At 46.0% G+C, this 27,900-nt stretch overlaps 1 protein-coding gene across 1 annotated transcript; it reads left to right on the forward strand.

Annotated features, from left to right (window-relative positions):
* The first annotated feature begins 14,553 nt into the window (after window positions 1–14,553).
* LOC136317772 (cancer/testis antigen 1-like) lies at window positions 14,554–15,653 on the forward strand. The gene is made up of 3 exons (XM_066250513.1): window positions 14,554–14,828; window positions 15,134–15,265; window positions 15,515–15,653. Exons 1-3 carry the CDS (start codon window positions 14,554–14,556, stop codon window positions 15,651–15,653), a joined length of 546 nt encoding a protein of 181 aa, XP_066106610.1.
* Window positions 15,654–27,900: the final 12,247 nt, after the last annotated feature.

Below are 27,900 nucleotides of genomic sequence, written 5' to 3' on the forward strand. Positions count from 1 at the left end.
CGAGGGTCTCACAGAAAGCAAATGTGATTCCCTCCCTTCCCTGTGAGCTCCTTACTACTGGATCCAAAGGGCAAAGATGGAAACTGCTTTCAGGATCTCTCACCATGTTCAGAGTGCAATGCCACAAAGGCAGGAAAACCTTCATGTGGGAAGTGAAAGGGAGAAATGTGAAAAGCTGGAGTCACATGACAGAGACGTGGCTTAAGAACCCCAGGGAACAGCCAGGAGGGCGCATTTCTTTTAGAACACCAGGCTGTCAGATTACTTGGGCACAGAAGAAGCGTAGGGCGCAGGCTGGTTTCTCTTGGACGAGGGTGAATATTTTCTTTTTCGTTCTGATGTTGGAACCATACAATCATTGAACATGTGAAAACCCTCTTATGTTTGTTGTTTCATTCTCGCTTTAGGTCAAAAGTGAAAACCACCAGGGAATGAGTGAGGTGTACTTGAAGCCAGTGGTTCTCAAACTTCAGAGACATCAGTACATGTACTCCACCCCCTTGCAGAGGGCTCTGTCCCCAGATTGCTAGGCTCTACCTCCAGAGTTCCTGAGTCAGTAGACCTGAGTTGGGACTCTCTAACAAGTTCCAGAAGATGCTGATGCTGCTGGTCCACAGACACAACCTATAGAAGAGCTGCTCTAACCATGTGCACCTGTCCGTGGTAACCGAGATGAACAGTTATGAATCGAGTTAGTTCTTTCCACTGTCTACCCCTCCTCATCCGAGATTAGGGGTCAGATTTTCTCACCCCATTGTTGGTTGGCAGAGATGGATGTATTTGCCTTTGTTTCTTCTCTCTTCCCTCCTTGTCTCTGACTGGCTGTAGAAGGAACTGACTGGCTAGGTCTTACTCATTGTTCATGCCTCCGCTGAGATGTTACTTCTCCCCTGATAAGAATTGGCCAGGTACTCTGCCTGGGTGTTTTTGTAGGCCCTTGAACCTCCCCCAATATACTGCGTGTCACTTTGTATTATAATAGTCTGTTCCCTTTTCTGTTACTTCCATCCTATAGTGAATCCCTTGAGGCCATGGACTGTCTGGGAGGTTGCTGGTAGTGAGTCTTGGTGTAAGGTAATAAATTTTTGAATTCTAAAAACATAACAATAAAGAAGAAGAAATGAATAAGAGAGGTATTGTAAAGGAATATTCCTCTCAGTCCTCGCTCTACAACAAGAGTCTACAAATGTTAATTCAATGAAATGGACATATTAACACAACTTTTTGACTGATGGGATTTTAGGATAAGTTGAAAAAATGATCAAACTTTTTGTGAGCCCCTAATATGTGCCAGGCACCGATAGAATGCAAAGTGGGAAATGGCATTGACTTAGAGGGGAGAGGGCATAGGAATGAGTTTGACATTAGTCAAGTGGTGCCCAAATGTAGGTGCACACCTGGGGATTTATTGATTATAAATTTCAGCACAGTAGTTAGGAGCTCACTCAAGAGCACAGACGTAAGAGTCAGACACATGCCAGCTGTCACACCAAGCTCTCAGATCTCATCATTCTAGCACAAGGGAAGCCAGTCCAGACCTTACCAACAAAAATCATACTTGTGACAAAGCCCAGAGCAGCGCTGGCTGGCTGGGCCTGCCAGCCCCACCCACCTGTTCACATGCACAGAAGAATCAGAGAGAAAGAGGTGCCCAACAGGGCAGTAATAAGGCTGCTCCCCTGGGTCTCCTGACCTATCAACCTTCACTTTCTCCTTTCCTTCTTCCTCACCCTGAGGAGCACTGATTCGCTGGTTGAACGGTTGGAGAAAACCATTGCAGATGTTTCAGTCCCAGCTTCAGGGTGCGAAGGGGCCCAAGGCCTTGAGAGGTGAGTTTGAGTGAGTAAAACTAGAGTCCCTGGGCCCTTTTCCTGTGCCACCACACTATCTTCCTCCTGCCCTTGAATGACAGGCAGTCAGATTCTACCTGTGTTCAGGTCTCATTTAGCTTGAAGGGAAATTTCATGGGAGGCTTGCCCAGAAACCTTGATCGAATCTCTGCTCTCTCTTCTTCAAGTACTGTGTTCACACAAGTCCAAGTTCTGATCTTTTTTTATTTTTTATTTTCCCAGCAGAAGATGCAAGGATCGGGTGGGGCTGCTGATGGTGCTGTTGGCTCAGAGGCTGAAAACCTCAGAGATGAGCGTGTGTCAAAGGGCTGGCTCACTTCACCCAACCAGACAGTATAATCCGTCATTCCTTGTTGATAAAGATGTGGTGCATTTGCTTTCTCTCCCCACCTGGAACTGAGGATAGAGAAAACATGTTACCAGGAAATTGGAAACCACACCAACGTGAATGAATGCGTTCTTGGGGGACTGTCTGAGCACCAGACATCCCAGAGTGTTCTCTCCTGGCACTGATGTTTCTCTACAGAGTAACTTCGGCAGGAAACAGCATGATCATGTTCCTGGTAGGAGTCAATTTTCAGCTCCACGACTTGTCTTTACTAGATCGCCTCTTTCCACCAGTGCTGTACCACTGATCGTGGCAAACTTTCTGCAGAACTTCCCCACCATGTCCTATAGTTCTTCTGTCCAGATCACCATTCAAGCCTTTTTTGGCACTGGCTGAGTGTTTTTTTTCCTGTCATTATGACTTATGACCTATTTGTGGCTACCTGAGACCTACTCAGGAACGACCTGGTCATGCCCTCTCAAATATACCTTTTAATCGCTTTGTTTCCCTGGCGCCAGATGAGGGTGGTGGAGTGGATCCTGGTCAGGGACCATGCAGGAGTCTCTCTTACTATCTCTCCTCCTCTCATCTAAAAAAAAATGAACAAAACACCTGAATAGACACTTCTCCAAAAAGTACATACAGTTGCCCAATAGGCATATGAAAAAAATGCACAGTGTCACTAATCATTAGAGAAATGCAAATTAAAATTACAGTGAGATGCCACTCCATATCTGTCACAATGGCTCTCATTAACAAATCACAAACAACTGCTGGTGAGTGTGTGGAGAAAAGGGAACCCTCCTGCACTGCTGGTGGGAATGCAGACTGGTGCAGCCACTGTGGAAAACAGTATGGAGTTTCCTCAAAAAATTAAAAATGTAACTTCTTTATGGCTTACCTGTCCCACTTTTAAGAATACATCCTAAGAATCCCAAAACACTAATTCAATAGAAGATATGCACCCCCATGTTCATTGCAGCATTCTTTACAATAGGCAAGATCTGGAAACAGCCAAGTGTTCAGCAGAGGATGAATAAATTAAAAAGTTGTGGTGAATATACAAGATGGAAAACTAAGTGGCCATGAAAAAGAAGAAAATCTTACCATTTGCAACAGCATGGGTAGACCTGGAAATTATTGTGCTAAGTGAAATAAGCCAGGAAGAGGAAAACAAATATCATATGCTCTGACTTATACATGAAATCTAATGAACACAATAAACTGAGGAACGAAATAGAAACAGGCAGGGTCACAGGGAACTGATGGACAGCTGTCAGAAGAAAGGGGGATAAGGAAATAGGATCAAAAAAGGTGAAGGGTCCTAACCAGGCAGTGGCGCAGTGGATAGAGCATTGGAATGGGACGCAAAAACCTCAGGTTCGAAACCCCAAGGTCACCAGCTTGAGCACAAGCTTATCCGGCTTGAGTGCAGGCTCACCAGCTTGAGCGCGGGGTTTCTGGCTTCAACATGGGATCATAGACCTCCTCCTATGGTCAGTGGCTTGAGCTCAAAGGTCACTGGACTGAAGCCCAAGGTCGCTGGCTTGAGCAAGGGGTCACTAGCTCTGCTGTAACCCCTCCTCAGTCAAGGCACATATGAGAAAGCAATCAATGAACAACTAAGGTACCACAACTATGAGTGGATGCTTCTCATCTCCCTTCCTTCCTGTCTGTCCCTATCTGTCCCTCTCTCTGTCTCTGTCTCTGTCACACACACACACACACACACACACACACAAATACACACACACACACCCACACCCCAAGAAAAAGAAACAAAGAAAGTGTAGAGATTAGCCAAATTATATTTACATAATACACAGGTACAGAAAACATGACAGCAAGTCCCAGTGCCAAAGGAGGAAGGAAGTACTGGGGAAGGGCAAAGAGTGTGAAATGGGAATAAAAAGAGACTTTGCATGGGGCATGGGGGTCAAGATGCGGGGTTTGAGGGTGTTATATGGAGTGGGACACTTGAAACCATGTTAACACAATAAATTTATAAAAAAGAATATACCCAGCAAAGTTATCCTTTAGATACAAAAAAGAAATAAGTCATTTCCCAGACGAACAAAAACAGAGAATTTACCAACCCTGGATTATAAGAAATGTTGAGCCCTGGCCATATCGCTCAGTTGGTTAGAGCATCATCCCGGAATGCTGAGGCTGCCAGTTTGATCCCCAGTCAGGGCACATACAGGAACAGATTATTCCTGTCTTTCTCCAGCTCTCTCCCTTTCTCTCTCTAGAAAATCAATACAATAAACATTAAAATAAATATTTTAAAAAGAATGAGAATCTTTAATAATAAAAAAAGAAATGTTGAAAGGAGCTGTTCTACCTAAAACAAAAATGCAAGAATATTCAAAACATGACAGCTGGAAGCAGGAAACTGCAACTCTAACTCAAAATAGGGCACTAAACATTTACTTGTATCACGTTAGTGCCTTTGAAAAGGCACTAAAAATAACTATAACTGCTACAAATTGGTAATGAATTCACAACATAAGAAAGGGTTATTTTTGATAACAGAAACATAAAAGAGGAAGAGAAAAAGGACTGGACTTGTATAGCTGGATAAAATAAGATAGCAACAGGAAAAAGAGGACTATTGAATCTATGAGACATTTTATATAGACCTCATGGTAATCACAAAACAAAAATCCAGAGCTGAGACATGAAAGATAAAAAAGGAGGAAATAGGCCCAGGCTGGTTGGCTCCGTGGTAGAGTGACAGCCCAGAGTGTGCTTGTCCTGGGTTTGATTCCCGGTCAGGGAACACAGGATAAGCACCCATCTGCTCCTCCACCCTTCCCCCAACCTCTTCCCCTTCTGCAGCCATGGCTCTATTGGAGCGAGTTGGCCCCAGGTGCTGAGGATGGCTCCATGGCCTCTGCCTCAGGTGCTGAGAAGAGCTCGGTTGGCGAGCAATGGAGCAATGCCCCTAGTGGGCTTGTTGGGTAGATCTTGGTCAGGACACACGTGAGAGTCTGTCTCTGCCTCCACTCCTCTCGCTGAATTAAAAGAAAAAGAGGAAACAGAGAAAAACCATAGAAAACCAATCAACTAAAATAGCAGACAGAAACACGAGGGAAAAGAAACAAGGAGACACTGACCAATGAAAAAACAAATGAGAAAATGGTTGTAGTAAGTCTTCATCTAGCCATCAGCACCCTAAATGTAAATGGACTGAACTCACCAATCACTTAATACTATAAACCCAACCTTGGAGCACCAAAATATACAAAGCAATTATCAACAGACTAAAAGAGAGAAATTGACAATAATATATTAATAGTAAGGGACTTTAATAACCAACTTACAACAATGGACAGATCATCCAGACAGAAAATAGCAAGGAAATATAGGCCTTAAATGACACATTAGACTGGATGGGCTTGACTTAATGATATCTATAGAACTTGCCATCATATACCAAGAGATGGAAAGAACATCACCGTGAGATGGATTGGACTTTGAGTGGTTGGCGTTGGTGAGACAGTGCGTGTGTTATCATTTGTTTGTAGAATGGTTTCATCAAGGCAAATGGGAGATTGTCACAGCCATTATTGTCTGAAAATTTACGTGATAGATTAATACATGTAAACCGCTTGTGTCTGGAATGCAGTAAGTGCTAGCTATTACTGCATATTAAAAGCATATATGTCAAGCAGCAAAAGAGAGGACTGGTGGATTCTGCAGCTTGGCCCTTACCAACCTTTGTCTAGTGAGCCTTTTTCTGCTGCAAACAGTAGAGAAATAAAAACTGCACTTCCTTCGCTCGTTTTGGAAGTAGCATTGTGGACACTGTTCAGGTTTGGCCAGTTCATTGCACTTACACGTGATTCGGAATGCAAAATGAGGTGAAAGTCTGCTTCTGGCCCTTCTTTCTGCAACTCACAAAGATCAGAGTTTCCATGTGAGTATCAGAGAGTGTCTGTGTGTGTTGAGGGGCAGAGTGCAAGCAGTGATGGTGTGCTGGGCTATCTTGGACCTGCTGGTGATAGCAGACTACAAGCATCGTTTTGTAGTGACGTCATATATTCAGCTTGAAATTGGCTGTGGTGGCAGTGTAGTGTACACCATGGTGATCAGCAACTGCTACAAACCAGGGTTCCTCCCTACCTCTGGAGAGCACATTGCTATAGTTCAGCAGCACACGCCTGGGTTCAAGGTATCCTTTATTGTGGTCTGTGCAGATCTAGCAGCCAGTGTGGCTCTGGAGCCTAAATACTTTCTGATAACTTGGACCATAGCAATGGGTACGTGTTCCTAGAACCAATGGTGGAGTCCGTACCTTCCTGATTCTCTACCTTCCTTATAGCCTGGCTACCGCCGCCCTTGGCAGGTCATTTCTGTGGTGTTCTGAGTCATTCCCAGAGCCTCAGCCTACAACCCATTCTTCTGGCCCTTACAATATTTGCAAGCACCAGGTTTTCTGTGTTAAACTCCTTGTGTAAAACGAGCCAGAGCAGTTTGAGATATCTGCAAATGAACCATGACTGATACATGAGGATACCCCAAATAATTCTGAGATGCCTGCATCTACTGTTGGAGCGCTAGTCCGGGCACCAGCAGGAAACAAGTGGGAACTTTAAAGCATTTGACTGAGGAGTGCTTAACGAAAGGACTATGTAGAGCGGTGTGAGCGAGGACGAGGGACAAATAAGCAGTGGGGAGTGGGAGCTGGCTCATGTGGGCTCCTGAGAGCTAAATCGTCAGAAATTTGAGACCTGGATGTTCAGTGCAGCCAATAATAAAAGCTTATTTTATTTTTTTCCCTAAATCACTTTACTGAGTTATGTTTAACACGTAAAAAGATGTGCATATTTAATGTCCACAACTCTATGAGTTTGGGGATAAGCATGCCCCTGGGTAGCCATCAGCACCATCAGGGGCATAGACATGTCATCAACAAAGGTTTTCTCCCACCCCCTTTACTATTTTTTGTGTATGTGTGGTAAGAACACTTATAATACTTATCACATCAATTTTGGGGGGGAGGGGAAACTTTTTTTATTACATGTTCAACACATCAATTTTTAAAAATTATTGTGTTAACATCTATTCAAGTGTCCCAGTCAATATCACACCCTCACTCCCCAAAACGTGCCCCCCATTACACCCTTTGCCCCTCTCCCTCTGACTCCCTCCCTCCTTTCCCTCTGGGATATGCTGTCCTGTTATCTGTACCTACATGTTATGTATATGTAATTTCACTAATCCCTTCACCTCTGATCCTGTCCCCTCATCCCCCTCGGACAGCTGTTGCTCTGCTCTCATTGACCCCATCTCTGCCTCTATTCCATTCCTCAGTTCACTGTGTTCATTAGATTCCACATATAAGTGAGATCATATGATATTTGTCTTTCTCTGCTTGACTTATTTCATCTAGCATAATAACCACCAGGTCCATCCATGCCATCACAAAAGGTAACATTTCCTTCCTTTTCACAGTCACGTAGTATTCCACGGTGTATATGAACCACAGTTTTTTTTATCCATTCTTCCACTGATGGACACTTGAGCTGTTACCAGATCTTGGCTATTGTAAACAATGTTGCAATAACAATGGGGGTGCATATCGTCTTTTGAATCAGTGTTTTGTGGTTCTTAGGATATATTTCTAAAAGTGGGATATCTGGGTCAAAAGGCAGTTCCATTTTTAATGTTTTGAGGAATCTCCATACTGTTTTCCACAGTGGCTGCACCAGTCCGCATTCCCACCAGCAGTGCAGGAAGGTTCCCTTTTCTCCACACCCTCACCAACACTTTTTTGTTGATTTGTTAGTGAAAGCCATTCTGACAAGTGTGGAATGGTATTATATTGTAGTTTTATCTTGCATTTTTCTGATGATTAGTGAAGTTAAACATTTTTTCATATGCCTATTGGCCATCTACATGTCCTTTTTGGAGAAGTGTCTATTCAGGTCCTTTGCCTATATTTTAATTTGACTGTTTACCTTCCAGATGTTGTTTTAGAAATTCTTTATAAATTTTGGTTATTAACCCCTTATCAGACAAATTGGCAAACACATTCGCCCTTTGTGTGGGCTGTCTTTTTATTTTGTTAATGGTATCTTTTGCTGTGTTAAAGTTTTTTAGATTGATATAGTCCCATTTATTTTATCCTTTATTCTACTTGCACGTGGAAATATATTGGCATAAATATTGCTATAAGAGATATCAGAGAGTTTAGTGCCTGTGTTTTCTTCTAAGAATTTTATGTTTTATGACTTATATTTAAGTGTTTTATGCATTTTGCATTTACTTTTGTGAATGGTGTAAGTTGGTGGTCTAGTTTCATTTTTTTGCATGTACAGTCCAATTTTCCTAATACCATTTATTAAAGATACTGTCTCTGCTCCATTATATACTCTTGCTTCTTTTGTCAAATATCAATGGACCCTAATTACGTACGTTTACTTTTGAGTTCTCTGTTCTGCTCCATTGATCTGTGTGTCCTATCCTTATGCCAATACCACGAAGTTTTGATTATAATGGCCTTGTAGTATAACTTGATATCAGGAAGCGTGATACCTCCCACTTTGTTCTTTATTTTCAACACTGCTGAGGCTATTCAGGTTCTTTTTGTTTTTGGTGTTTCATATACAGTTTTGGAACATTTGTTCTAGATCTGTGAAGTATGCCATTGGTATTTTAATAAGAATTACATTGAATCTATAGAATGCTTTGTGTAGTATAGACATTTTAATGATGTTTATTCTTACTATGCATGAACACAGTATATGCTTCCACTTGTTTATATCTTCCTTGATCATTTTTTTTAATGTCTTATAATTTTTCAAGTACAATTCTTTTACATCCTTGGTTAAATTTACCTAGATACTTTATTTCTTTGTTGCAATAGTGAAAGGAATTGTTTCCTTAATTTCTCTTTCTGAGAATTTATTGTTGGTGTATAAAAATGCGACTGATTTCTAAATATTGATTTTATAAGCCTGCCACCTTACTGAATTCATTTATCAGGTCTAGCAGTTTTTTGACTAAGACTTTAGGGTTTTCTATGTACAGTATGATGTCATCAGAAAATAATGACAGTTTTCCTTCTTTTTTAATTTGGATGCCTTTTATTCCTTCTTGTCTGATTGCTGTGGAAAGTAGTGACAGAACTACGTTGAGTAAAAGTGATGAAAGGGGGCACCCTTGACTTGTTCCTAATCTTAAAGCAGTGGTTCTCAAAGTGTGCGCCAGGGAGCACCCGTGCGCTCTACAAGATTTCCAGGTGCGCCCTATGGTATTCTAGAGAAATATGTGCCTGTTGGAGACCAAACATCCAACAGGTATTTTGGAGTTTAGATTTTTTGGAGGAAAGAGTTGTGGGGAATTGATTGTAAGCTGACAGTCTGCCCAACCTCCCACCTCATTTGCCTGATTAGGTTGCAAAAGGCTGTTAAGTTGTGGTGCTGGATTGTTTACACTAACCCCATGTTCCCCAGAAAGACTGGAGGCAAGTTTATTCTATCCTTTGTTTGGTGTCAAGTTAAGATGATATGTATGGTGGGGGTTTTCTGCCCTCACCACAATTAAGAGTAAAAAGAGAGGAATTTTTCAATATATTGATGAGGAAATGAGAGTTTGCCTTTCAAATATATGCCCAAATATTGAAGAAATGGCTAGGACACATCAGGCTCATGTTTCTCATAAACACAAGAATGAAAAAGCAACACATTCATGCCAGGACCTGTTGAATTTACTAAATCTTACTAAGAATGTGACTATATATATAAAAAGATAACTTTTTGTCATTTTTTATTTTTTAACCCCTCTTTTTTACAAATTCTAAAAAGCATAACTGAAGAAATGTAACATAAAAATATTTTGGTTATTTTTTTCCTTTTTTTTTTTTTTTTTGTATTTTTCCGAAGCTGGAAACGGGGAGGCAGTCAGACAGAGTCCCGCATGCGCCCGACCAGGATCCACCCGGAATGCCCTCCAGGGGGCGATGCTCTGCCCATCTGGGGCGGCGCTCCATTGCAACCAGAGCTATTCTAGTGCCTGAGGCAGAGGCCAAGAGACATCCTCAGCGCCCGGGCCAACTTTGCTCCAGTGGAGCCTTGGCTGCGGGAGGGGAAGAGAGAGACAGGGAAGAAGGAGAGGGGGAGGGGTGGAGAGGCTTCTCCTGTGTGCCCTGGCTGGGAATCGAACCCGGGACTCCGGCATGCCAGGCCAACGCTCTACCACTGAGCCAACCGGCCAGGGCTGAAAATGTTTTTTTTTAAAATTTTTTTTTATTTTTATTTTTTGTATTTTTCTGAAGCTGGAAACGGGGAGAGACAGTCAGACAGACTCCCGCATGCGCCCGACCAGGATCCACCTGGCACGCCCACCAGGGGGCGACGCTCTGCCCACCAGGGGGCGACGCTCTGCTCACCAGGGGGCGATGCTCTGCCCCTCCGGGGCGTTGCTCTGCCGTGACCAGAGCCACTGTAGCGCCTGGGGCAGAGGCCAAGGAGCCATCCCCAGCGCCCGGGCCATCTTTGCTCCAATGGAGCCTCGGCTGCGGGAGGAGAAGAGAGAGACAGAAAGGAAGGAGGGGGGGGGTGGAGAAGCAAATGGGAGCTTCTCCTATGTGCCCTGGCCGGGAATCGAACCCGGGTCCCACGCATGCCAGGCCAACGCTCTACCGCTGAGCCAACCGGCCAGGGCCTGAAAATGTTTTTTAATGTCAGAATAAATTTAATTTTGTCATATTTATTTCATTTAATTACCATAAAAGCACACTTGGACTTTATATTTTTTCTTTAATATTTGACTTAATTATTATAATATATTTCTCAGAAATTTGTATATGTGCTTACAATTATTTGTAGAATTTTAAATGCATCCCGACTTCAAAAAGTTTGAGAACCACTGTCTTAAAGACATTGTTTTTAATTTTTGCCCATTGCATTGCATATTTTAAGTAATTAATACAGTATTGTTGACCATGGGCACTTTCCTGTATAGTGGTCTCCAGAAGTCATTTATCTTGTATAATTATTAAAGTTTGAACTGCATGAATTTAGGATTAAATAAATTAAACTTTTAAAAGGTAAAAAACCATTGCTTTTTGCCTGACTTGTGGTGGCACAGTGGATAAAGCATTGACCTGGAATGCTGAGGTCACCAGTTCAAATACCTGTGAATAAAATACTCTTTATTGTAAATTTCATAGACCTCATGTGAAATTATTTTCCCTAGTGAAAGCATATAGGGGAGTTGATGCTTCCTGCTCCTCCCCCACTTCACTCTCTCCAAAAAGAATAAATAAAATCTTTTGAAAATATTGCTTTCTAATTACTTTACTATATGTTACTGTTCGCTGTGCTCTTGTGGTTAATTTTGTCTATTGGAGCTGTATGGTGGAAATACTATATAATAGTGAGCAAGTACACATCTCTACCCAACACTGTGTTCTATGACATCTGCTGGTGCCTTGAAATTGGCCAGGGTTAGAATACTGACATCACAGAAATTAACAAATGCTACAAACCCGGACTTGGTTTATTGTTTTGCTGAGGAAGTGATGGAGGAAATGTTAATAAGGACATTAAATGTCTTAAGTTTGTGTTTTGTCTGTAGCTGTTCCATTGTGAATAGCATAAAAATTTGAGGAAATGCTTTTGCCATATTTCAACACTATTTTTGACTTAGAGAAGAAGTTGTTCACGTGACTGATGGATGTGTATATATGTTGTCTCAGTTTTGCCTTACTCATTCATATAAATGAAAGTATCAAGAGACATTTGTGTCAGAGCCACACCTATCATCACTTGCAAGCACAGGTTGGCTACAGACACAACAGTGTGTCAAAAGTCAACTAAAGCAATCTGTGAGAATCAATGAGGTCTATGAAATTTACAATAAAGAGTATTTTATATTTTACTATTATTTGTAAATTTTGTGCTACACATTCTTTATGTGGGTCGGAATTATAACAAAATTAGAATTATAATAAACTTATATACATATGTATGTGCATACTTCCACTCCTCCCACTCTGCCCACACTCCAGAGAACGAGCTGTTAAACATTTACCAGCATGCCACAGCTACCAAGGGATGGTCAGGTACCACGGCAAGCCTGGGCCTACATAGGCAGGGATAGGGGTCAGTGCTACTGCATCCTGGGAAGAGCTGAGGAATGCAGCCACTCCCAGAACTGCAGGGAGTCTCAGAAAATGTGTGTGGGGGACAAATCCCCCTGGTTCTCAGTCCTCACACCTTCTGGTCTCCTGCAAGTACCCTCCATTGGCTGAGCCCAATTGGCAGCCTCTAAGGGGAGCCGCCTTAGTAGCGCCATCCACCTGGGCAGCCGACAGGGCACAGCAGAGCTGGGGAAAGTCAGTAACCAGAACAGCAGGAAGAAGGGTGGCTCAGAAATAACAGACAGGAACCTAGACATGGCCGCTGTCACTTCCTGGGCCTGAGGTGTGAGAGGTGGGCCTGGCACAAGAGCGTGAGCAGTCAGCAGCACTGATAAGGACAGCTGTGAACTCACTGTCCCCAGGCAAGGAGGGGAAGGGTGAAGGTGAAAGAAAGTAAAATAGCCGTCATCACAGATCTTGACCCCGATAGCTCCTTGGACTCCAGGAGCTCCAGGAGGGCACTTGGATTTGAATTGTTTAAAAAATATTTATCACAAAATCTTAGTTTACTGTCTCAGTTCTGGCCCTCAGCTAAGATGGCCTGTGAGACCTTGGGTCCTCCTCCTGTCATACCTCTCACAACAGCTAGAATGGATTATCGATCAGTGAAAACGTTGTTTCTATGTTTGGTCACATAAAACCTCGGCTCCCTGTTAAAAATATTCACATAGAGAAAGATAAAGTCAGTGAGTAGCACTCTGCTATGGACTGAATGTTTGGGTCCTCTCCCAGCAAAATTCATATAAATATATTGAAGCCCTGACCCCCACCAACATAGTATTTGGAAGTGGGGCTTTGGGGAGGCAATAGAGCTGAGATGAGGTCATGAAGGCGGGGCCTGCCGTGATGAGTGACCAGCCATGAACACACTTCTCAGCACTAATCTCCCAATTTGGGGGAGACCCCTTTTCTTGGAAGTCACATGCTTCCCCATCTGATGTTTTGCTTCATCTTTGGTTTTATGTAGGGGTGGTGGACGGGGTTGTTGGGATAAGGCAGTAGCCCTTATTGCATGCCTGGCGGAGCGTGGTTTGGGAACTGCTGTCAAGGCCGTGGGAGTGGAAAACTCTACTTAATTTCTTGGCGTGGGGAGGGGGGGTGTCTCTTTGGGCACTTGGGCACTTTCACAGCACGTCCTTGGTAAAAGTTTCTGGGTTGGCCCGAGGGAACTGGTTGGGACAGGAGCTCATTAGTATATATTTTTTTCAGAAATACTAGTTATTCTCAGAATCCTAAAAGTCTGCGGTGAGTTGAGACTTCTTTTTTTTTTTTAATTTTTCTGAAGCTGGAAACGGGGAGAGACAGTCAGACAGACTCCCGCATGCACCCGACCGGGATCCACCTGGCACGCCCACCAGCGGCCACGCGACGCTGTGCCCACCAGGGGGCGATGCTCTGTACCTCCGGGCCGTCGCTCTGCCTCCACCAAAGCCACTCTAGCTCCTGGGGCAGAGGCCAAGGAGCCATCCCCAGCGCCCGGGCCATCTTTGCTCCAAAGGAGCCTCGGCTGCAGGAGGGGAAGAGAGAGACAGAGAGGAAGAAGGGGGGGTGGGTGGAGAAGCAAATGGGCGCTTCTCCTATGTGCCCTGGCTGGGAATCGAACCCAGGTCCCCCGCACGCCAGGCCGACGCTCTACCACTGAGCCAACCGGCCAGGGCCGAGTAGAGACTTCTTAAGACGACTCAGTTTCCCTACGTGCCCTCTGACACTCACCATTTACCAATGGACACATAAGGCCCACAAAGACCTGGACCAGTTCTTCCCCTCAGGGCACAGCTCTCCCAGTCCCCCTGCAAGGTTAAATTGGCCACATTCTGACCCTATTTCCTGCCACATTTGCCCCATCTTTCTGCTCCCCTCCATCTATACTCGTCTACACTTGTTCTGCCACTCCGCATCTTAACCCACTTGGGGGCTGTAGCACCCCGGGCTTTCACTCTCACTCTCTCCTCCAAGATGGAGAGGGACTGCAGAGTGGGCCTCAGGCACAGAGAGGAGGAGCTTCGTGAGGGGGCCAGTGTCTCCCTAGCAACCGAGTCTTCGAGAAAGGGCAGACTGGGTGGCAAGGCTGGATTTGTGGGAACCAATCCCATGGCAGGAGCCTCCCCAAGGTCTGTGTGCGCAGGCGCTGCCTGCGGAGGGGCGGGGCTTTGCGGAGGGCCGGTCTCTTAGTGGTGAGCGCACGGAGTGTTAGTGTTAGCGTCTGAGGCGAGCGAGCTGCCATGCAGGCCCCCGAGGACGAGGACAAGGAAGGCTCAGGCAGTGTGGTTCGTGGTGCTGAACCACCCAGTAGCCCAGGGGGGAACCCCGTGGGCCCTGGAGACACAGGCAGCATGGCAGGGGAGAGCGCAGCAGCTGAGGGCGCTCCCCAGGGCGAGGAGGTATCCGTGGACTCGGGGCAGGCTGCACAGGCCGCTGCCTCGGACAGACACCTGGAAAGCCAAGGGCTGGTGTTGTATCTTTTTCAAGGAGTCTCCTTTCCCCATGGCAGTAAAGGGTGAGGGGATGGACAGGAGGTAGGGGGACACAGGAGGATGGACAGGACAGGCCTCACGGGTTGGTAGGAGCGCGGTAGACTTCTATGGGGACATCGGGGAAAATGGGGACCCAGGGTGGCCAGGGGAGCAGCTGCGGTGGCCTGGAGGCATACGGGTGGTCTGAGAGGGGCTGTGACGCAGAGGTCCTTGAAGGGTCATCCTGGAGGGTGGCCTGAGAGGCAGTGTGGGGGACGGCTGGCCTCTTGACAGCATGGGGGCCTGAACCATGAAGTCTGTGCGGATGGTGCACTTTCTTTAACTCCAGCAGCGCCCTCACAGTGCCTTTCCGATCCTACATGAATGCGGAGGTAGCCCGCATGGTCCTGAGCGAAGGTGCTGTGCCCTACCGCGGTGCGGTGCATTGGGAGTTCACAGTGACTGGCAATTGGCTGACAGTGTAAGTTCTAGAAGGGACTCGGTGGGAGTAGCAGCAGGAGGTGGTGGGGCCAATCTCTGCTTGTGGGGCACTCTATTGGAGATGTGCAGACAGCCACGGGTTGGTGGAAGGAGGGCCAGGGGGCCCAGGTCTGTCACAGCCTGCGGACCTCTCTAACAAGGGGTAAGTCTAATTGCTACCGGGGGGTGGGGGGACATGAGGAAGGCCAGGAGTTATGGCCTCTAAAGTGATTTTCTTTTCCCCTCTTAGCCGATTAATTGCTGAAGATTCTGACCTCTTGGAAAATGCCGCTGCCTCCTTGATGAACCGGCTTTACATGATGTTTCAGAACATACAGCACTTTGAACCCCCGCTTTTTACCACATTTCACCGCCCAAAAGGGGTCTGAGGCCACAAGGGTATCCTGTCCTGGGTAATGCATCGTTACCTTGGACCATTATTTTTGCAGTAGTTGCCACTTTATTTGTGGGGGGGCCCAATTGTTTGCATGTACTGGCCCTTTGGCACTCTGCCCTCTTGTTTTGATTGATGCTTAAATATTGCCTTCGGCAGATAATAAAACTGAGCAGATACGTGGTATCCGAGTTTCTTTCCAACATCTAGATTTTATTGCCTTTGCCCTTGAGTTGGAGGGAAGGTTCTGGGGTTCAAATATTCAGGTAGTACAAGCAGTTGAAACAGTTTAGGAAATGAAAGAAAATGAAAATTACTGGGTTTTCTCTTCCAGCATTAACTACTGTTAGCATTTTAAAATACTTTTATACTTTTAGAGGTCTAGTTCTACACTAAATATATGTAACAGTCATTGAACAAGTTAAGTTTTGCAAAGTTAGCACTAATTATTTTCCTGAAATTTTCTCATCCAACATCTGGGCCTTCACTCTGTCTAAAAATTATTCAAAAACATCTTCTTGAATGGATGCATAGAAGATGTACTATAATGTAATTGTTCAACGCTTAAATCGTACTCATTTATCCCTATTATACATAATGTTTTAATGGGATTAGTGTTTATAGGCCTCTGCATAAATGGTTGTTTTCTTAAGATAGACTCCAAGAGGTAAAGCACAATACAAACTAGCTCTCCAGAGACTGTGCCACCCCCACCAGAATGCTGGTTTTCCCACATCCCTGTCACTGCTGCATTTGTTTCCTGCCGTAAATAATAAATAAATAACCCAGTTTGCATGAGCATAGCGGAGAATCCAGAAACACTAGACTAAGAATTTTGTGCTTTACTGCCCTTGTTTCAGATCAGAGAAGAAAAGTGCTAGGACAACTGGTTAATTGTTTGGGGGAGAGAAAGGAGGCAGTGTAGTGTAGTCTTAGGAAAATATAATTAAAAACAAAATTATCTTTGTGGAGGCACTATGCTATGTACTTTACCTACATTATTATACATAGTTCTCACAACAACCCGTTAAGCTAGGTACTGTTACACATTTTATAGGCTAAGAATTGAAGCTCAGAGAAGCTAAGTGACTTTCTCAAGGTCACTCAGCTAGGAAGTGGCAGAGGCAGAACTTGAATCTTGACCTGTTTGATTCAAGCACCCACTCTCTTGGCCACAGTGTCATGCCAACCTGATCACTGCCACGTGAAGCCGCCAGGAAGCTGAGAGAGTGAGTTTCCTTTTTTTTTTTTTTTTCTTTTTCTGAAGCTGGAAACAGGGAGAGACAGTCAGACAGACTCCCGCATGCGCCCGACCGGGATCCACCCGGCACGCCCACCATAGGGCGACGCTCTGCCCACCAGGGGGCGATGCTCTGCCCATCCTGGGCGTCGCCATGTTATGACCAGAGCCACTCTAGCGCCTGGGGCAGAGGCCACAGAGCCATCCCCAGCGCCCGGGCCATCTTTGCTCCAATGGAGCCTTGGCTGCGGGAGGGGAAGAGAGAGACAGAGAGGAAAGTGCGGCGGAGGGGTGGAGAAGCAAATGGGCGCTTCTCCTATGTGCCCTGGCCGGGAATCGAACCCGGGTCCTCCGCACGCTAGGCCGACGCTCTACCGCTGTGAGTTTCCTTTTGATGGCTCTGGGAAACCTCCATGTGACTGAGGAAAAATGGAGGAATGTAGAAATGTAGGAAAAGTAGAAGAGAAACGCAGGGTGCCAAGAAGCCCAATCCAGGCTTCCCAGTGCTTCCTTATTCTCCCAGGTCCTCTTACACCTTGAAACCTTATGTGACGTCTTTGAAATGGATGGACAATGGTGATACCTGTTTCCCTGCCCACCCTTCCCTGTCTCCTCAACTATGAAGAGGGCTCTTTTCAGGTATTGTCAGGAGCTATGAAATAAAAAATAGAACAGCAGCTTCTGCCAACCTAGACAAAGTCTCCACAGAGGTAGGAGAAGTTTATTACTGAGTGAACATTGCACCAGAATGTCATGTACATCACAGGCAATCTGCCAAGAGATTCCAAAGGCAAACACAAATCTAACCCCTATATATAGCAAGCAGATATAACTGATTACATATTTAGTCCCAAGATATACATATTAGTCCTCAAATAAGAGGCCTTGACACCACCAGGTCTCCCACATACTTCATCTGAAATTTACCTGGCAACTGGGGTACCATATGTATCAGTACACCAGTGTTTGGACTGAATGTTTGTGTCTCCCCACTCCTCCAATTCATATACCGAAGCTCAAAACCCCAGTGTGGCTGTCTTTGGAGATGTGGCCTTTTGAGAGGTAACTAAGGTTAAATGAGGTCCTAAAGACCAGTGTCCTTATAAGAAGACATCAGAGCTTACCTGCGCTCTCCCCTCCCTCTCTCCCTCTGCACGCACTGAGGAAAGGCCATGTGAGGACGTAGGAGAAGGTGGCTGTCTACAAACCAGGAAGAGAGTCCTCACCAGAAACTGAATTTCCTGGCACCTTGATTGTGGTTCTAGCCTCCAGAGCTATAAGAAAATACATTTCTGTGGTTTAAGCACCCAGTGTGTGGTATTTTGTTAGAGCAGCTTGAGTAGACTAATACAATTGGCTTTCTGCATGGGAAAAATAAGTGCCTCATATCTGTATGACAGGATCTGGTTTTGCAGCTTGGAGCCAGGTGCCCACTGAAGTTAGGCTTCTACCCTCCCACAGAAACTGAGTGATAGGGACACAAGCTTGCTTGATGTTTACATTTTAAAGAGATGTTTCCCAGGTCCTTGAAAAGATATTCCTGGGTCATAAAGCTGGCAAGAAGCTTTATTAGTCTTTAAAAATATTTACATGTTTTTGCCTGACAGGTGTTGGCACTGTGAGTAGAGCGTCAACCTGGGACGGTGAGGATCCAGGTTTGAAACCCCACAGTCACCAGCTTGAGCATGGGCTCATCTGGCTTCAGTGCAGGCTCACGACCTTGAGCGTGGGACTGCCGGCTTGAGCGTGGGATCATAGAGATGATCTCACAGGTGCTGGCTTAAGCCCAAAGGTCTCTGGCTTGAAGCCCATGATTGCTGGCTTGAGCCCAAGGTCACTGAATTGGGCAAGGGGACACTGGATTGGCACTTATGAGAAGCAATCAATGAATAACTGAAGTGCCCCAACTAAGAGATGATGCTTCTCATCTCTCCCCGTTCCTGTGTCTGTCTGTCTGCCTCTCTCTCTCACCCTCGCTAATAAATAAAAAACTTACATGCTTTCAAAGAGAAACTTACAGATTTTTTGAAGTACATGCTTCAAGAAAGGGGAAGGAATGTGTCTCTTCTCCTATTTCAACAGAGAGAATTAAGCCTCTTTTTATTTTTTTGTATTTTTATCAGGTGAGAATCCAGGAGGCAGACAGACAGACAGACTCCCGCATGTACCAGACTGGTATCCCCACCCCCGGGCATGCCCAGTAGGAGGTGATGCTCTACCCAATCCAGGGCGTTGCTATGCTCCAACTGGAGCCATTCTAGTGCCTGAGGCGGAGGCCATGGAGCCATCCTAAGGCCTGAGCCAGCTTTGCTCCAATGGAGCCTTGGCTGCAGAAGGGGAAGATAGAGATAGAAAGGAGAGGAGGAAGAGTGGAGAAGCAGATGGGTAGATGGGTACTGCTCCCGTGTGCTCTGACCGTGAATCAAACCTGGGACTTCCACATGCTGGGTCAACGCTCTACTGCTGAGACAATGAGCTAGAGCCAAGCCTCTTATTTTTAATTTTGCATGTTCTTAAAATAAAATAGCTCTCTTGCCTGACCAGGCGGTGGCGCAGTGGATTGAGTGTTGGACTGGGATGTGGAAGGACCCAGGTTCGAGACCCCGAGGTCGCCAGCTTGAGCACGGGCTCATCTGGCTTGAGCAAAAGCTCACCAGCTTGGACCCAGGGTCGCTGGCTCCAGCAAGGGATTACTCGGTCTGCTGAAGGCCCGCAGTCAAGGCACATATGAGAAATTAATCAATGAACAACTAAGAAGTCGCAACGCGCAACGAAAAACTAATGATTGATGCTTCTCATCTGTCTCCATTCCTGTCTGTCTGTCCCTGACTATCCCTCTGACTCTCTCTCTGTCTCTGTAAAAAAAAAATAGCTCTTTCTAAAAATATGTGTATGATGCAAATTTGCTAAACCCTCCTCTAATTAGTCTAGTCGTTCTTCTGTAGACCATCAGCTTTTCTCTGTAGGTGATCATATATGCAAGAAGGCAGTTTTTCTTTCTTTCCATCCTCGATGCCTCTATTGCTTGATTTCTCTCCTCATTGTTGGTTGGATTTTTCTGCTTCTGTAGTTTTTTATTGGATGCCAAACATTATAATTTTGCCGAGTGCTGGATATCTTTATAATCCTAAACATACAGTGTGGGGAAAAGTAGGTTTACATTTGTATGTGAAACATAGTGTTTACTTTTGTATTATTATTTATGAATTATTGTGTTATTTGCCATACGAAAACCTGTAAACCTCCTTTTGCCTCACCCTGTATTTTTTTGAGCTTTGTTCTGGATGCTGCCCAGTGACTTGGAAACAGTTGGATCCTTTCGAGTCTGCTTTTGAAGATTTGCTGCAAGGGGCCCTTTCTGTGTAGGAGTCCTTTTTTCTCAGAGTACTGAGGGGGGACCCTTCGGAGCACCCTACCCGATGCCTCCCAAATTATAGGGTCTGCCATCCTGGCTGGTAGGGACAGTCAGCAGTCCCTGTCCTGCTTGAGCCCTGGGCATTGTCACCTTTCATCTCTTCAGGTGGTTCTTCCCCCGGCCTCACATAGTTTCCTCACATGCTTGTGCTGATCAGTGGTCTGTGGAATATTCCAGCGGGATCCTTTGAGGATACATGTGGTCCTCACCCTGTGCCATTATTTTGCCTAGTCCTCTACACCACAAACTGGGTGCTGAGAATTTCAGTTCCATGTCCTAACTCAGGGTATCTGTAGGGAAAACAACTGTGTTAGGCTTGCTCACTTGCACTTTGCATGATTAGTGTGTGAGCACGTGGCAGACCCAGGTGGGTAACGCCTATGTAAGGCTAAGGGTGCTTGCCCTGAGGGCAGATTGCGAATCTCTTGCCAGCCACTGCAAGGGGCCATTTCGCTGTTTGCCCAACTACTGCTGTGAGATGCGGTGTTTTTCAACTTGTTTGCTCGTCCACCATTGTGAGAATCTATTAAATGGAAATGGCCCAACACTTTCCTTCTCCACAGTTCCTTTACCATCTTCTCGAATCCAATGTGAACCTGCCTGGCCTCGACCATCAGTATTACATATTGCGCTGTGAGTAGGATTCGGATCAGATCGGTATGGAGCCACTAACACCCTTGAAGGGTAGAATAGAGGAGTGGCTGTTGTTCTCTGGCATACGGTTCTCTTTAGCTATCCTGTTGGGGGCCATAGGCTGCCTGGTTTTTATAGCCCTGCCAGAAGAAACCAAAAGCTCTGTGCAAGACACTGCATGAGCTCAAAAGCTCTAGAATGAGCTGCGGACTGAGTGCAGACAGTGGCCTGAACCACAACAGTTTTTGGAGAAGGAGACCGACCAATTTTGAGAACTCCAGTGAGCTACAGGCTGAGAAGCTCCAGTGAGCTACAGGCTGAGAAGCTTGAATTTGAACCATTGATGAAGAAGGAATTTCAGGTTCAAGAGCTCTAGTTTCCCTAGACTCTGAAAACTGTTACTGGCAGTTGTTAGAGAAATAACTATGGGTTCAAGAGCTCAAGATTGAGCTTTAGGCCAAGGGCTGGCAGCCACAAGAGCCAAAGCAGTTGCTAAAGATGGAGCTGCATTTGTGCCAGTGGAGTGGCTCTGAGTCTGTGGTGGCAGGCATTTCTAACTCCTTTGAGGAAGAGGAGGTTCAGGCTAAATCTGCTGTCACCGGACTCAGAGCCCACTGATATTCACCGAGAAGGTAAAAACCCAGCATCCAAAAGTGCCTCAGGGAGATATAACATCCTCTGCAAGTAATGGAGCACTTTGTGGTCTAGCCCTATATACAGATACCGAGTCCCTGGAAGCTTTGTTGCTACGGACACACTCTTCCTTGAGGCAGTGTCTTTAGAATTGCCATGGCAACACAGGAAACCATAGCCTATTAGAATCGATGATGAGCCCTGACCAGTTGGTTCATTGGTAGAGCATTGATTGATCCAGTGTGTGGATGCCTCAGGTTCGACTTCCAGTCAGGGAACACAGGAGAAGTGACAAACTGCTTTGTTACCTCTTTCCCTCCCCCTTCGCTCTCTCTCTCTCTCCCTCTTTTATTCTCTCTCTTCCCTTCCTGCAGCCATGGCTCAATTTGTTCAAGCACATTGGCCTGAGCAATGAGGATAGCTCCCTGGAGGTTCCACTTCAGGTGCTACAAATATTTTGGTTGCGAGCATAGCACTAGATGGGCAGAACTTTCTCAAGGAAAATGCACACAGGGGTAATTTAAAATTATGAATATTTACAGTAAGCTAGAAATCATTCCTTGGAATAATTTAACCATATGAAAATTTTCCAACACTATTTTAAAAAGGTGTATGTGGTCCTGGCCAGTTTGCTCAGTGGATAAAGTGTTGGCCTGGTGTATGTATGTCCCAGGTTTGAATCCTGGTCAGGTCACACAGGAGAAGCGACCATCTGCTTATCTCCCCCTCCTGTTTTTCTTTCCTTCTTCCTTTCCTGAAGCCAATGTCTTAATTGGTTTGAGCGCAGGCCATGGAAGCTGAGGATAGCTCCATTGATTAGAGCCTTGGCCTCAGGTACTAAAAATAGCTTCAGTGGATTAAAGCATCGGCCCCAGATGGGAGTTGCTGGTGGCTGCCAGTAGGGGCACATGCCACAGTACGTCTCTCTATTTCCCACCCTCACTTAAAAATAAATAAACAAAAAAACACACGAATAAATAAATAAATTATATGTGTGTGTATCAGGCATAGTTTCACAAAGCTCTTTTTTTTTGGCAAGGGTGAATTGAGCAAATCTGTTTGAAGTCCACTGATGAATAAACAGAATCCTGGCCAGGCCTTCTGCCCTCTCATTGTCTGCTCTGACACTGGAGCACAGAAAATGGATATGACAATCCATCCCCGAGGGTCTCACAAAAAGCATTTGTGATTCCTTGCCTTCCCTGTAAGCTCCTCACTGCTGATTCCAAAGGACAAAAATGGAAACTGCTTCCAGGATCTCTCACTATGTTTAGAGTGCAATGCCACAAAGGCAGGAAAACCTTCATGTGGGAAGTGAAAGTGATAAATGTGGAAAGTTGGAGTCACATGGCAGAGATGTGACTTAACAGCCTTGGGGAACAGCATGGGAGGATCATTTCTTTGAGAAGACCTAACTGTCAGATTACTAGGACACAGAAGAGGCGTAGAGGCAGGCTGGTTTCTCTCAGATGAGGGTGAACACTTTCTCTCCCATTCTGATGTTGGAATCCTACAATTATTAAACTGTGAAAAGCCTCCTATGTCTGTTCTTCTCTCATTCTCCCTTTAGGACAAAAGTTGAAAAGCACCAGGGAATAAGTGAGGTGTACTTGAAGTCAGTGGTTCTCAAACTTCAGAGACATCAGAACAAGTGCCCCAACCCCTTCCAGAGGGCTCTATCCCCAGATTGCTAGGCTCTACCTCTAGGGTTCCAGAGTATGCATCTCTAGCAAGTCCCAGAGGATGCTGATGCTGCTGGTCCATAGACATATCCTCGAGAAGAGCTGCTCTAACCATGTGTACCTGTCCATGCTAACCAAAATGAACTAGTTATAAATTGAGTTAGGTTTTTCTGCTGTCTACCCCTCCTCATCCGAGATTGGGATGGTCAGATCTTCTCACCCCATTGTTGGTTGACAGAGACGGATGTATTTGCCTTTGTTTCTTCTCTCTTCCCTCCTTGTCTCTGACTGGCTGTAGAAGGACCTGACTGGCTAGGTCTTACTCATTGTTCATCTCTCTGCTGAGATGTCACTTTTCTCCTGATAAGAGTTGGTCAGGTACTGTTCCTGGGTGTTTTTGTAGGACCTTGAACCTCTCCCAATATACTGTGTGTCACTTTGTATTATAAGAGTCTGTTCCCTTTTCTGTCATTCCCATCCTGAGGGCAGGGACTGTCTGGGAGGTTGCTGGTAGTGAGTCTTGGTGTAAGGTAAAAATTCTTGAATTCTAAAAACATAACAATAAAGAAGAAGTAATGGATATGAGAGGTATTGTAAAGGAATATTTCTCTCAGTCCTCGCTCCATAACAGGGGTCTACAAATGTTTATTCAGTGAAATGGACATAGTAACAGAGCATTTTGATGGATGAGATTTTGAGGGTAAGTTGAAGAAGGGATCTAACTTTTCGTGAGCCCTTAATATGTGCCAGACACCGATAGAATGCAAATTGGGAAGTGGCATTGAGATAAGGGGAAGTGGACATAGAAATGAGTTTGACATTAGTCAAGTGGTGCCCAAATGTAGGTGCACACCTTGGGATTTATTGATTATAAATTTCAGCACAGTAGTTAGGAGCTCAGTCAAGAGCACAGACATAAGAGTTAGACACATGCCAGCTGTCACACCAAGCTCTCATTCATCTCTCATCATTCTAGTGCAAGTGAAGCCAGTCTAGACCTTACCAACCAAAAAAGAATACTTGGGACAAAGCCAGAGTAGCACTGGGTGGCTGGGCCCGCCAGTCCCACCTACCTGGTCATATGCATGTAATAATCAGAGAGAAACAAAGAAATGCCAAACAGTACAGTCATTAGGGCCCCTCCCCCGATATCCTGACCTTTCAACCTTCACTTTCTCCTTTCACTCTTCTCTACCCTGAAGAACCCTGATTCGCTGGTTGAAGACGTGGGGGGAAGCATTGCAGGTCCTTCAGTCCCAGCCTCAGGGTGAGAAGGGGCCCAAGACCTCAAGAGGTGTGTTTGAGAGAGTAAAACAGAAGTGTCCAGGTGTCCTTTTCCTGTGCCACCACACTATCTTCCTCCTACCCTAGAATGATGAGACAGGGACCCCCAAGCTAGCCCCTCACATTTACATCCTGACAAAAATGGATGTGTAAGCTATTCCCAGAAGAGTAACTTGTGGAGATGAGTCCTGATGCGTCCATCACAAGATGGCACCAGGGCTTTAGCCACCCTGGCCACTTTGTACCAGCGAGTGAGACTTCTGAAATGGGAAAGGACTTGCAAGGCATCTAAATCATGGGAGAAATCACATGAGAGCAGAGATTTGATGGCAGAAACAGAAAACTGTGGCAATGTCACACATTCCTTAAGTAAAAAAAAAAATGGAAGTTATACATGAGGAGCAAGGTTTACAACATACATAAAAAATAATCAATAGACTTGCAGGTCATTAAGACAGAAGGTAGGCCCTGGCCGGTTGGCTCGGCGGTAGAGCGTCGGCCTAGCGTGCAGAGGACCCGGGTTCGATTCCCGGCCAGGGCACACAGGAGAAGCGCCCATTTGCTTCTCCACCCCTCCGCCGCGCCTTCCTCTCTGTCTCTCTCTTCCCCTCCCGCAGCCGAGGCTCCATTGGGGCAAGGATGGCCCGGGCGCTGGGGATGGCTCTGTGGCCTCTGCCTCAGGTGCTAGAGTGGCTCTGGTCGCAACATGGTGACGCCCAGGATCAGGATGGGCAGAGCATCGCCCCCTGGTGGGCAGAGCATCGCCCCATGGTGGGTGTGCCGGGTGGATCCCGGTCGGGCGCATGCGGGAGTCTGTCTGACTGTCTCTCCCTGTTTCCAGCTTCAGAAAAGTGCAAAAAAAAAAAAAATTAAAAAAAAAAAAAGACAGAAAGTAAATAGTCCAGTTAAAAAAATGGTCAAAGGTTTTTCTTCCCCCATGGCTGCAAGCAGGTGAATGTTACACTCACCTACTCCTGGCCCCAAATACGACTCACAACCAAAACATCCAGCATACAACTGGAATTGAAGGACAGCTGAACGAAACAATTATAGCCAAGGATTTACAGAAGTCACAGAGAGACTGGTAAGGAGGGTGGAGACGTGGAACAGGCTGGCCCTTGCACCTACGTGCAGTGGCTGAAAAGCCAGAGGAATATCCTGTGCAGGGAGCTCCCTCTTTCCAGGAGAGTGAGGGGTCTCAAACCCAGGCAAGGATCCTGTTGGGAAAATAGGTTTGTAAATTGTGATTTTTATGTTTGCTCACTTTTATTGTTAAAAATGGCGCTGGTCCTAGGAGAGTAATTTGAGGGGATGAGTCCTGATGTGTCTATCACAGGACAGTACCGGGGCTTTAGCCACCCTGGCCACTTTGCACCAGTGAGCGAGACTTCTGAAATGGGAAAGGACTTGCAAGGCATCTGAATAATGGGAGAAATCACATGAGAGCAGAGATTTGATGGCAGAAACAGAAAAGTGTGGCAATGTCACACACTCCTTAAGTAAAAATAAAATGCAATTTATACATGAGGAGCAAGGTTTGCAATATACATAAAAAATAATCAATAGTCTTTATAGTCATCAAAAGTCTTGCAAGTCATTAAGACAGAAGGTAAATAGTCCATTAAAAAAATGGTCAAAGGTTTTTCTTCCCCCGATGGCTGCAAGCAGGTGAATGTTGCACTCACCTACCCCTAGCCCCAAATACGACTCACAACCAAAACATCCAGCATACAACTGGAACTGAAGGACAGCTGAACCAAAAAATTATAGCCAAGGATTTAGAGAAGCCACAGAGAGACTGGTAAAGAGGGTGGAGGCGTGGAACAGGCTGGCCCTTGCACCCACGTGCAGTGGCTGAAAAGCCAGAGGAATATCCTGTGCAGGGAGCTCCCTCTCTCCAGGAGAGTGAGGGGTCTCAAACCCAGGCAAGGATCCTGTTGGGAAAATAGGTTTGTAAATTGTGATTTTTATGTTTGCTCACGTTTATTGTTAAAAATGGGGCTGGTGTGAAATGGCCAATTACACTCCTGCTTGGGAAGGGGCTTTGTTATGCTAATGTGTGCTGGAGGAGGGGTCTTTGTGGGCCCAGGTAGTTTCTTAGAAGGAGGGAGAAGGAGGAAGAAGAAAAAGCCAAGATGGCAGGGGGCTGAAGGAGAAGCCAGTTTGTGCAGAGAGGAGAAGGGAGAAGGTGTGCAGATGGGGAACCAGAGGTGACTAAGACTGGTGGGGGCCTTTGACTCTAGCAAAATCCGGACGTGTCAGTGGCTTTGGGGGCCCTGAATGGAAAGGGAAGTGTTTTCCTTCGTGTGTGTTTTACTTGCCGTCTGGGTGCGGGGCTAGAATAAAGGAATGGCCCACCATTTTTGTCTCCACAATTTCTTTATCGTCTGCTCAAATCTAATGGGAACCTGCACCTGCCTGGCAGCAACGACAGCGGTGACAGCACAGCTACTGGCCTTACAGGGCCCCAACGGAGCACAATAGGAAGACGGACATGCAGAGCATCTGGAGGGGAAAATCAGAGTCCCAGACGCAGCCTTCCCCAAGTACGGGCACTCCTATTGTCACAGCCAGGGGAGTGCACATCGTCCCTGACTGCTGGGGCGGGGCGCTCTGCTGTGCTTGGTCCTAGTAATGTCCTTTATGGTGCCTTTTTTTTTTAGGAAAGTTTTGGCAGAGACAGAGACGGTGACTAAACTGTGGGACCCTGAAAAGAGGGCCAGCCTCCCCCATCCCCAGTGCACAGCTGTCTCTGGCGAAGCTTTTGTCTGAAACCAGAGGGCAGGAGCAGGGTGCTTGGAGTCATCCTGGAGGTGCAACTCTTGTCTCCTTGGTGAGTAGAGCCCCTGCTACCTTTGGGGAAGGGAAGAGGTCCCAGCTCTCCTACAGGCTGGCGTGCACCGTCCCCAGAGGGAGGAAGTTGGCTGGACACTGGAAATAGAGCTAGGACCTCAGAGTGCCATGCTGAGTCAGGACATAGGACCCAGCCTTGCCCGCAGTGAGCGCACACGGAGCGCTTAGAGCAGCAGAAAACTGCATTGAGAGCCATGCCTTCTTTAGGCCCTGGCTTCACAGTGCTGGGAGAGAGCACAGTGACGTGCAGACAGCAGGATTTTCCAAGCCCGTCACCCTGGGGAAGCTTCGATCCTGGAGCCAGCTGGTGCAGGGGTGTATGGAAACGGCATAGTGGGGGTGGTGACTCTTGTCTCCCCTGTGAGCTCAGCCCAAGCGATTCTGGGAAGGCAAAGATGTCACCCACCCCTGCATACAGGACTTCAGACATCAGTCCCCAAAGGGAAGCTGTTTGCATTATCCCTGCGGAGTCCCAGATACCCTGTCAGACTGGGCTCAGTTC

The sequence above is a fragment of the Saccopteryx bilineata genome, chromosome X (assembly GCF_036850765.1).
Source record: "Saccopteryx bilineata isolate mSacBil1 chromosome X, mSacBil1_pri_phased_curated, whole genome shotgun sequence".
Classification (NCBI taxonomy): Eukaryota; Metazoa; Chordata; class Mammalia; order Chiroptera; family Emballonuridae; genus Saccopteryx; species Saccopteryx bilineata.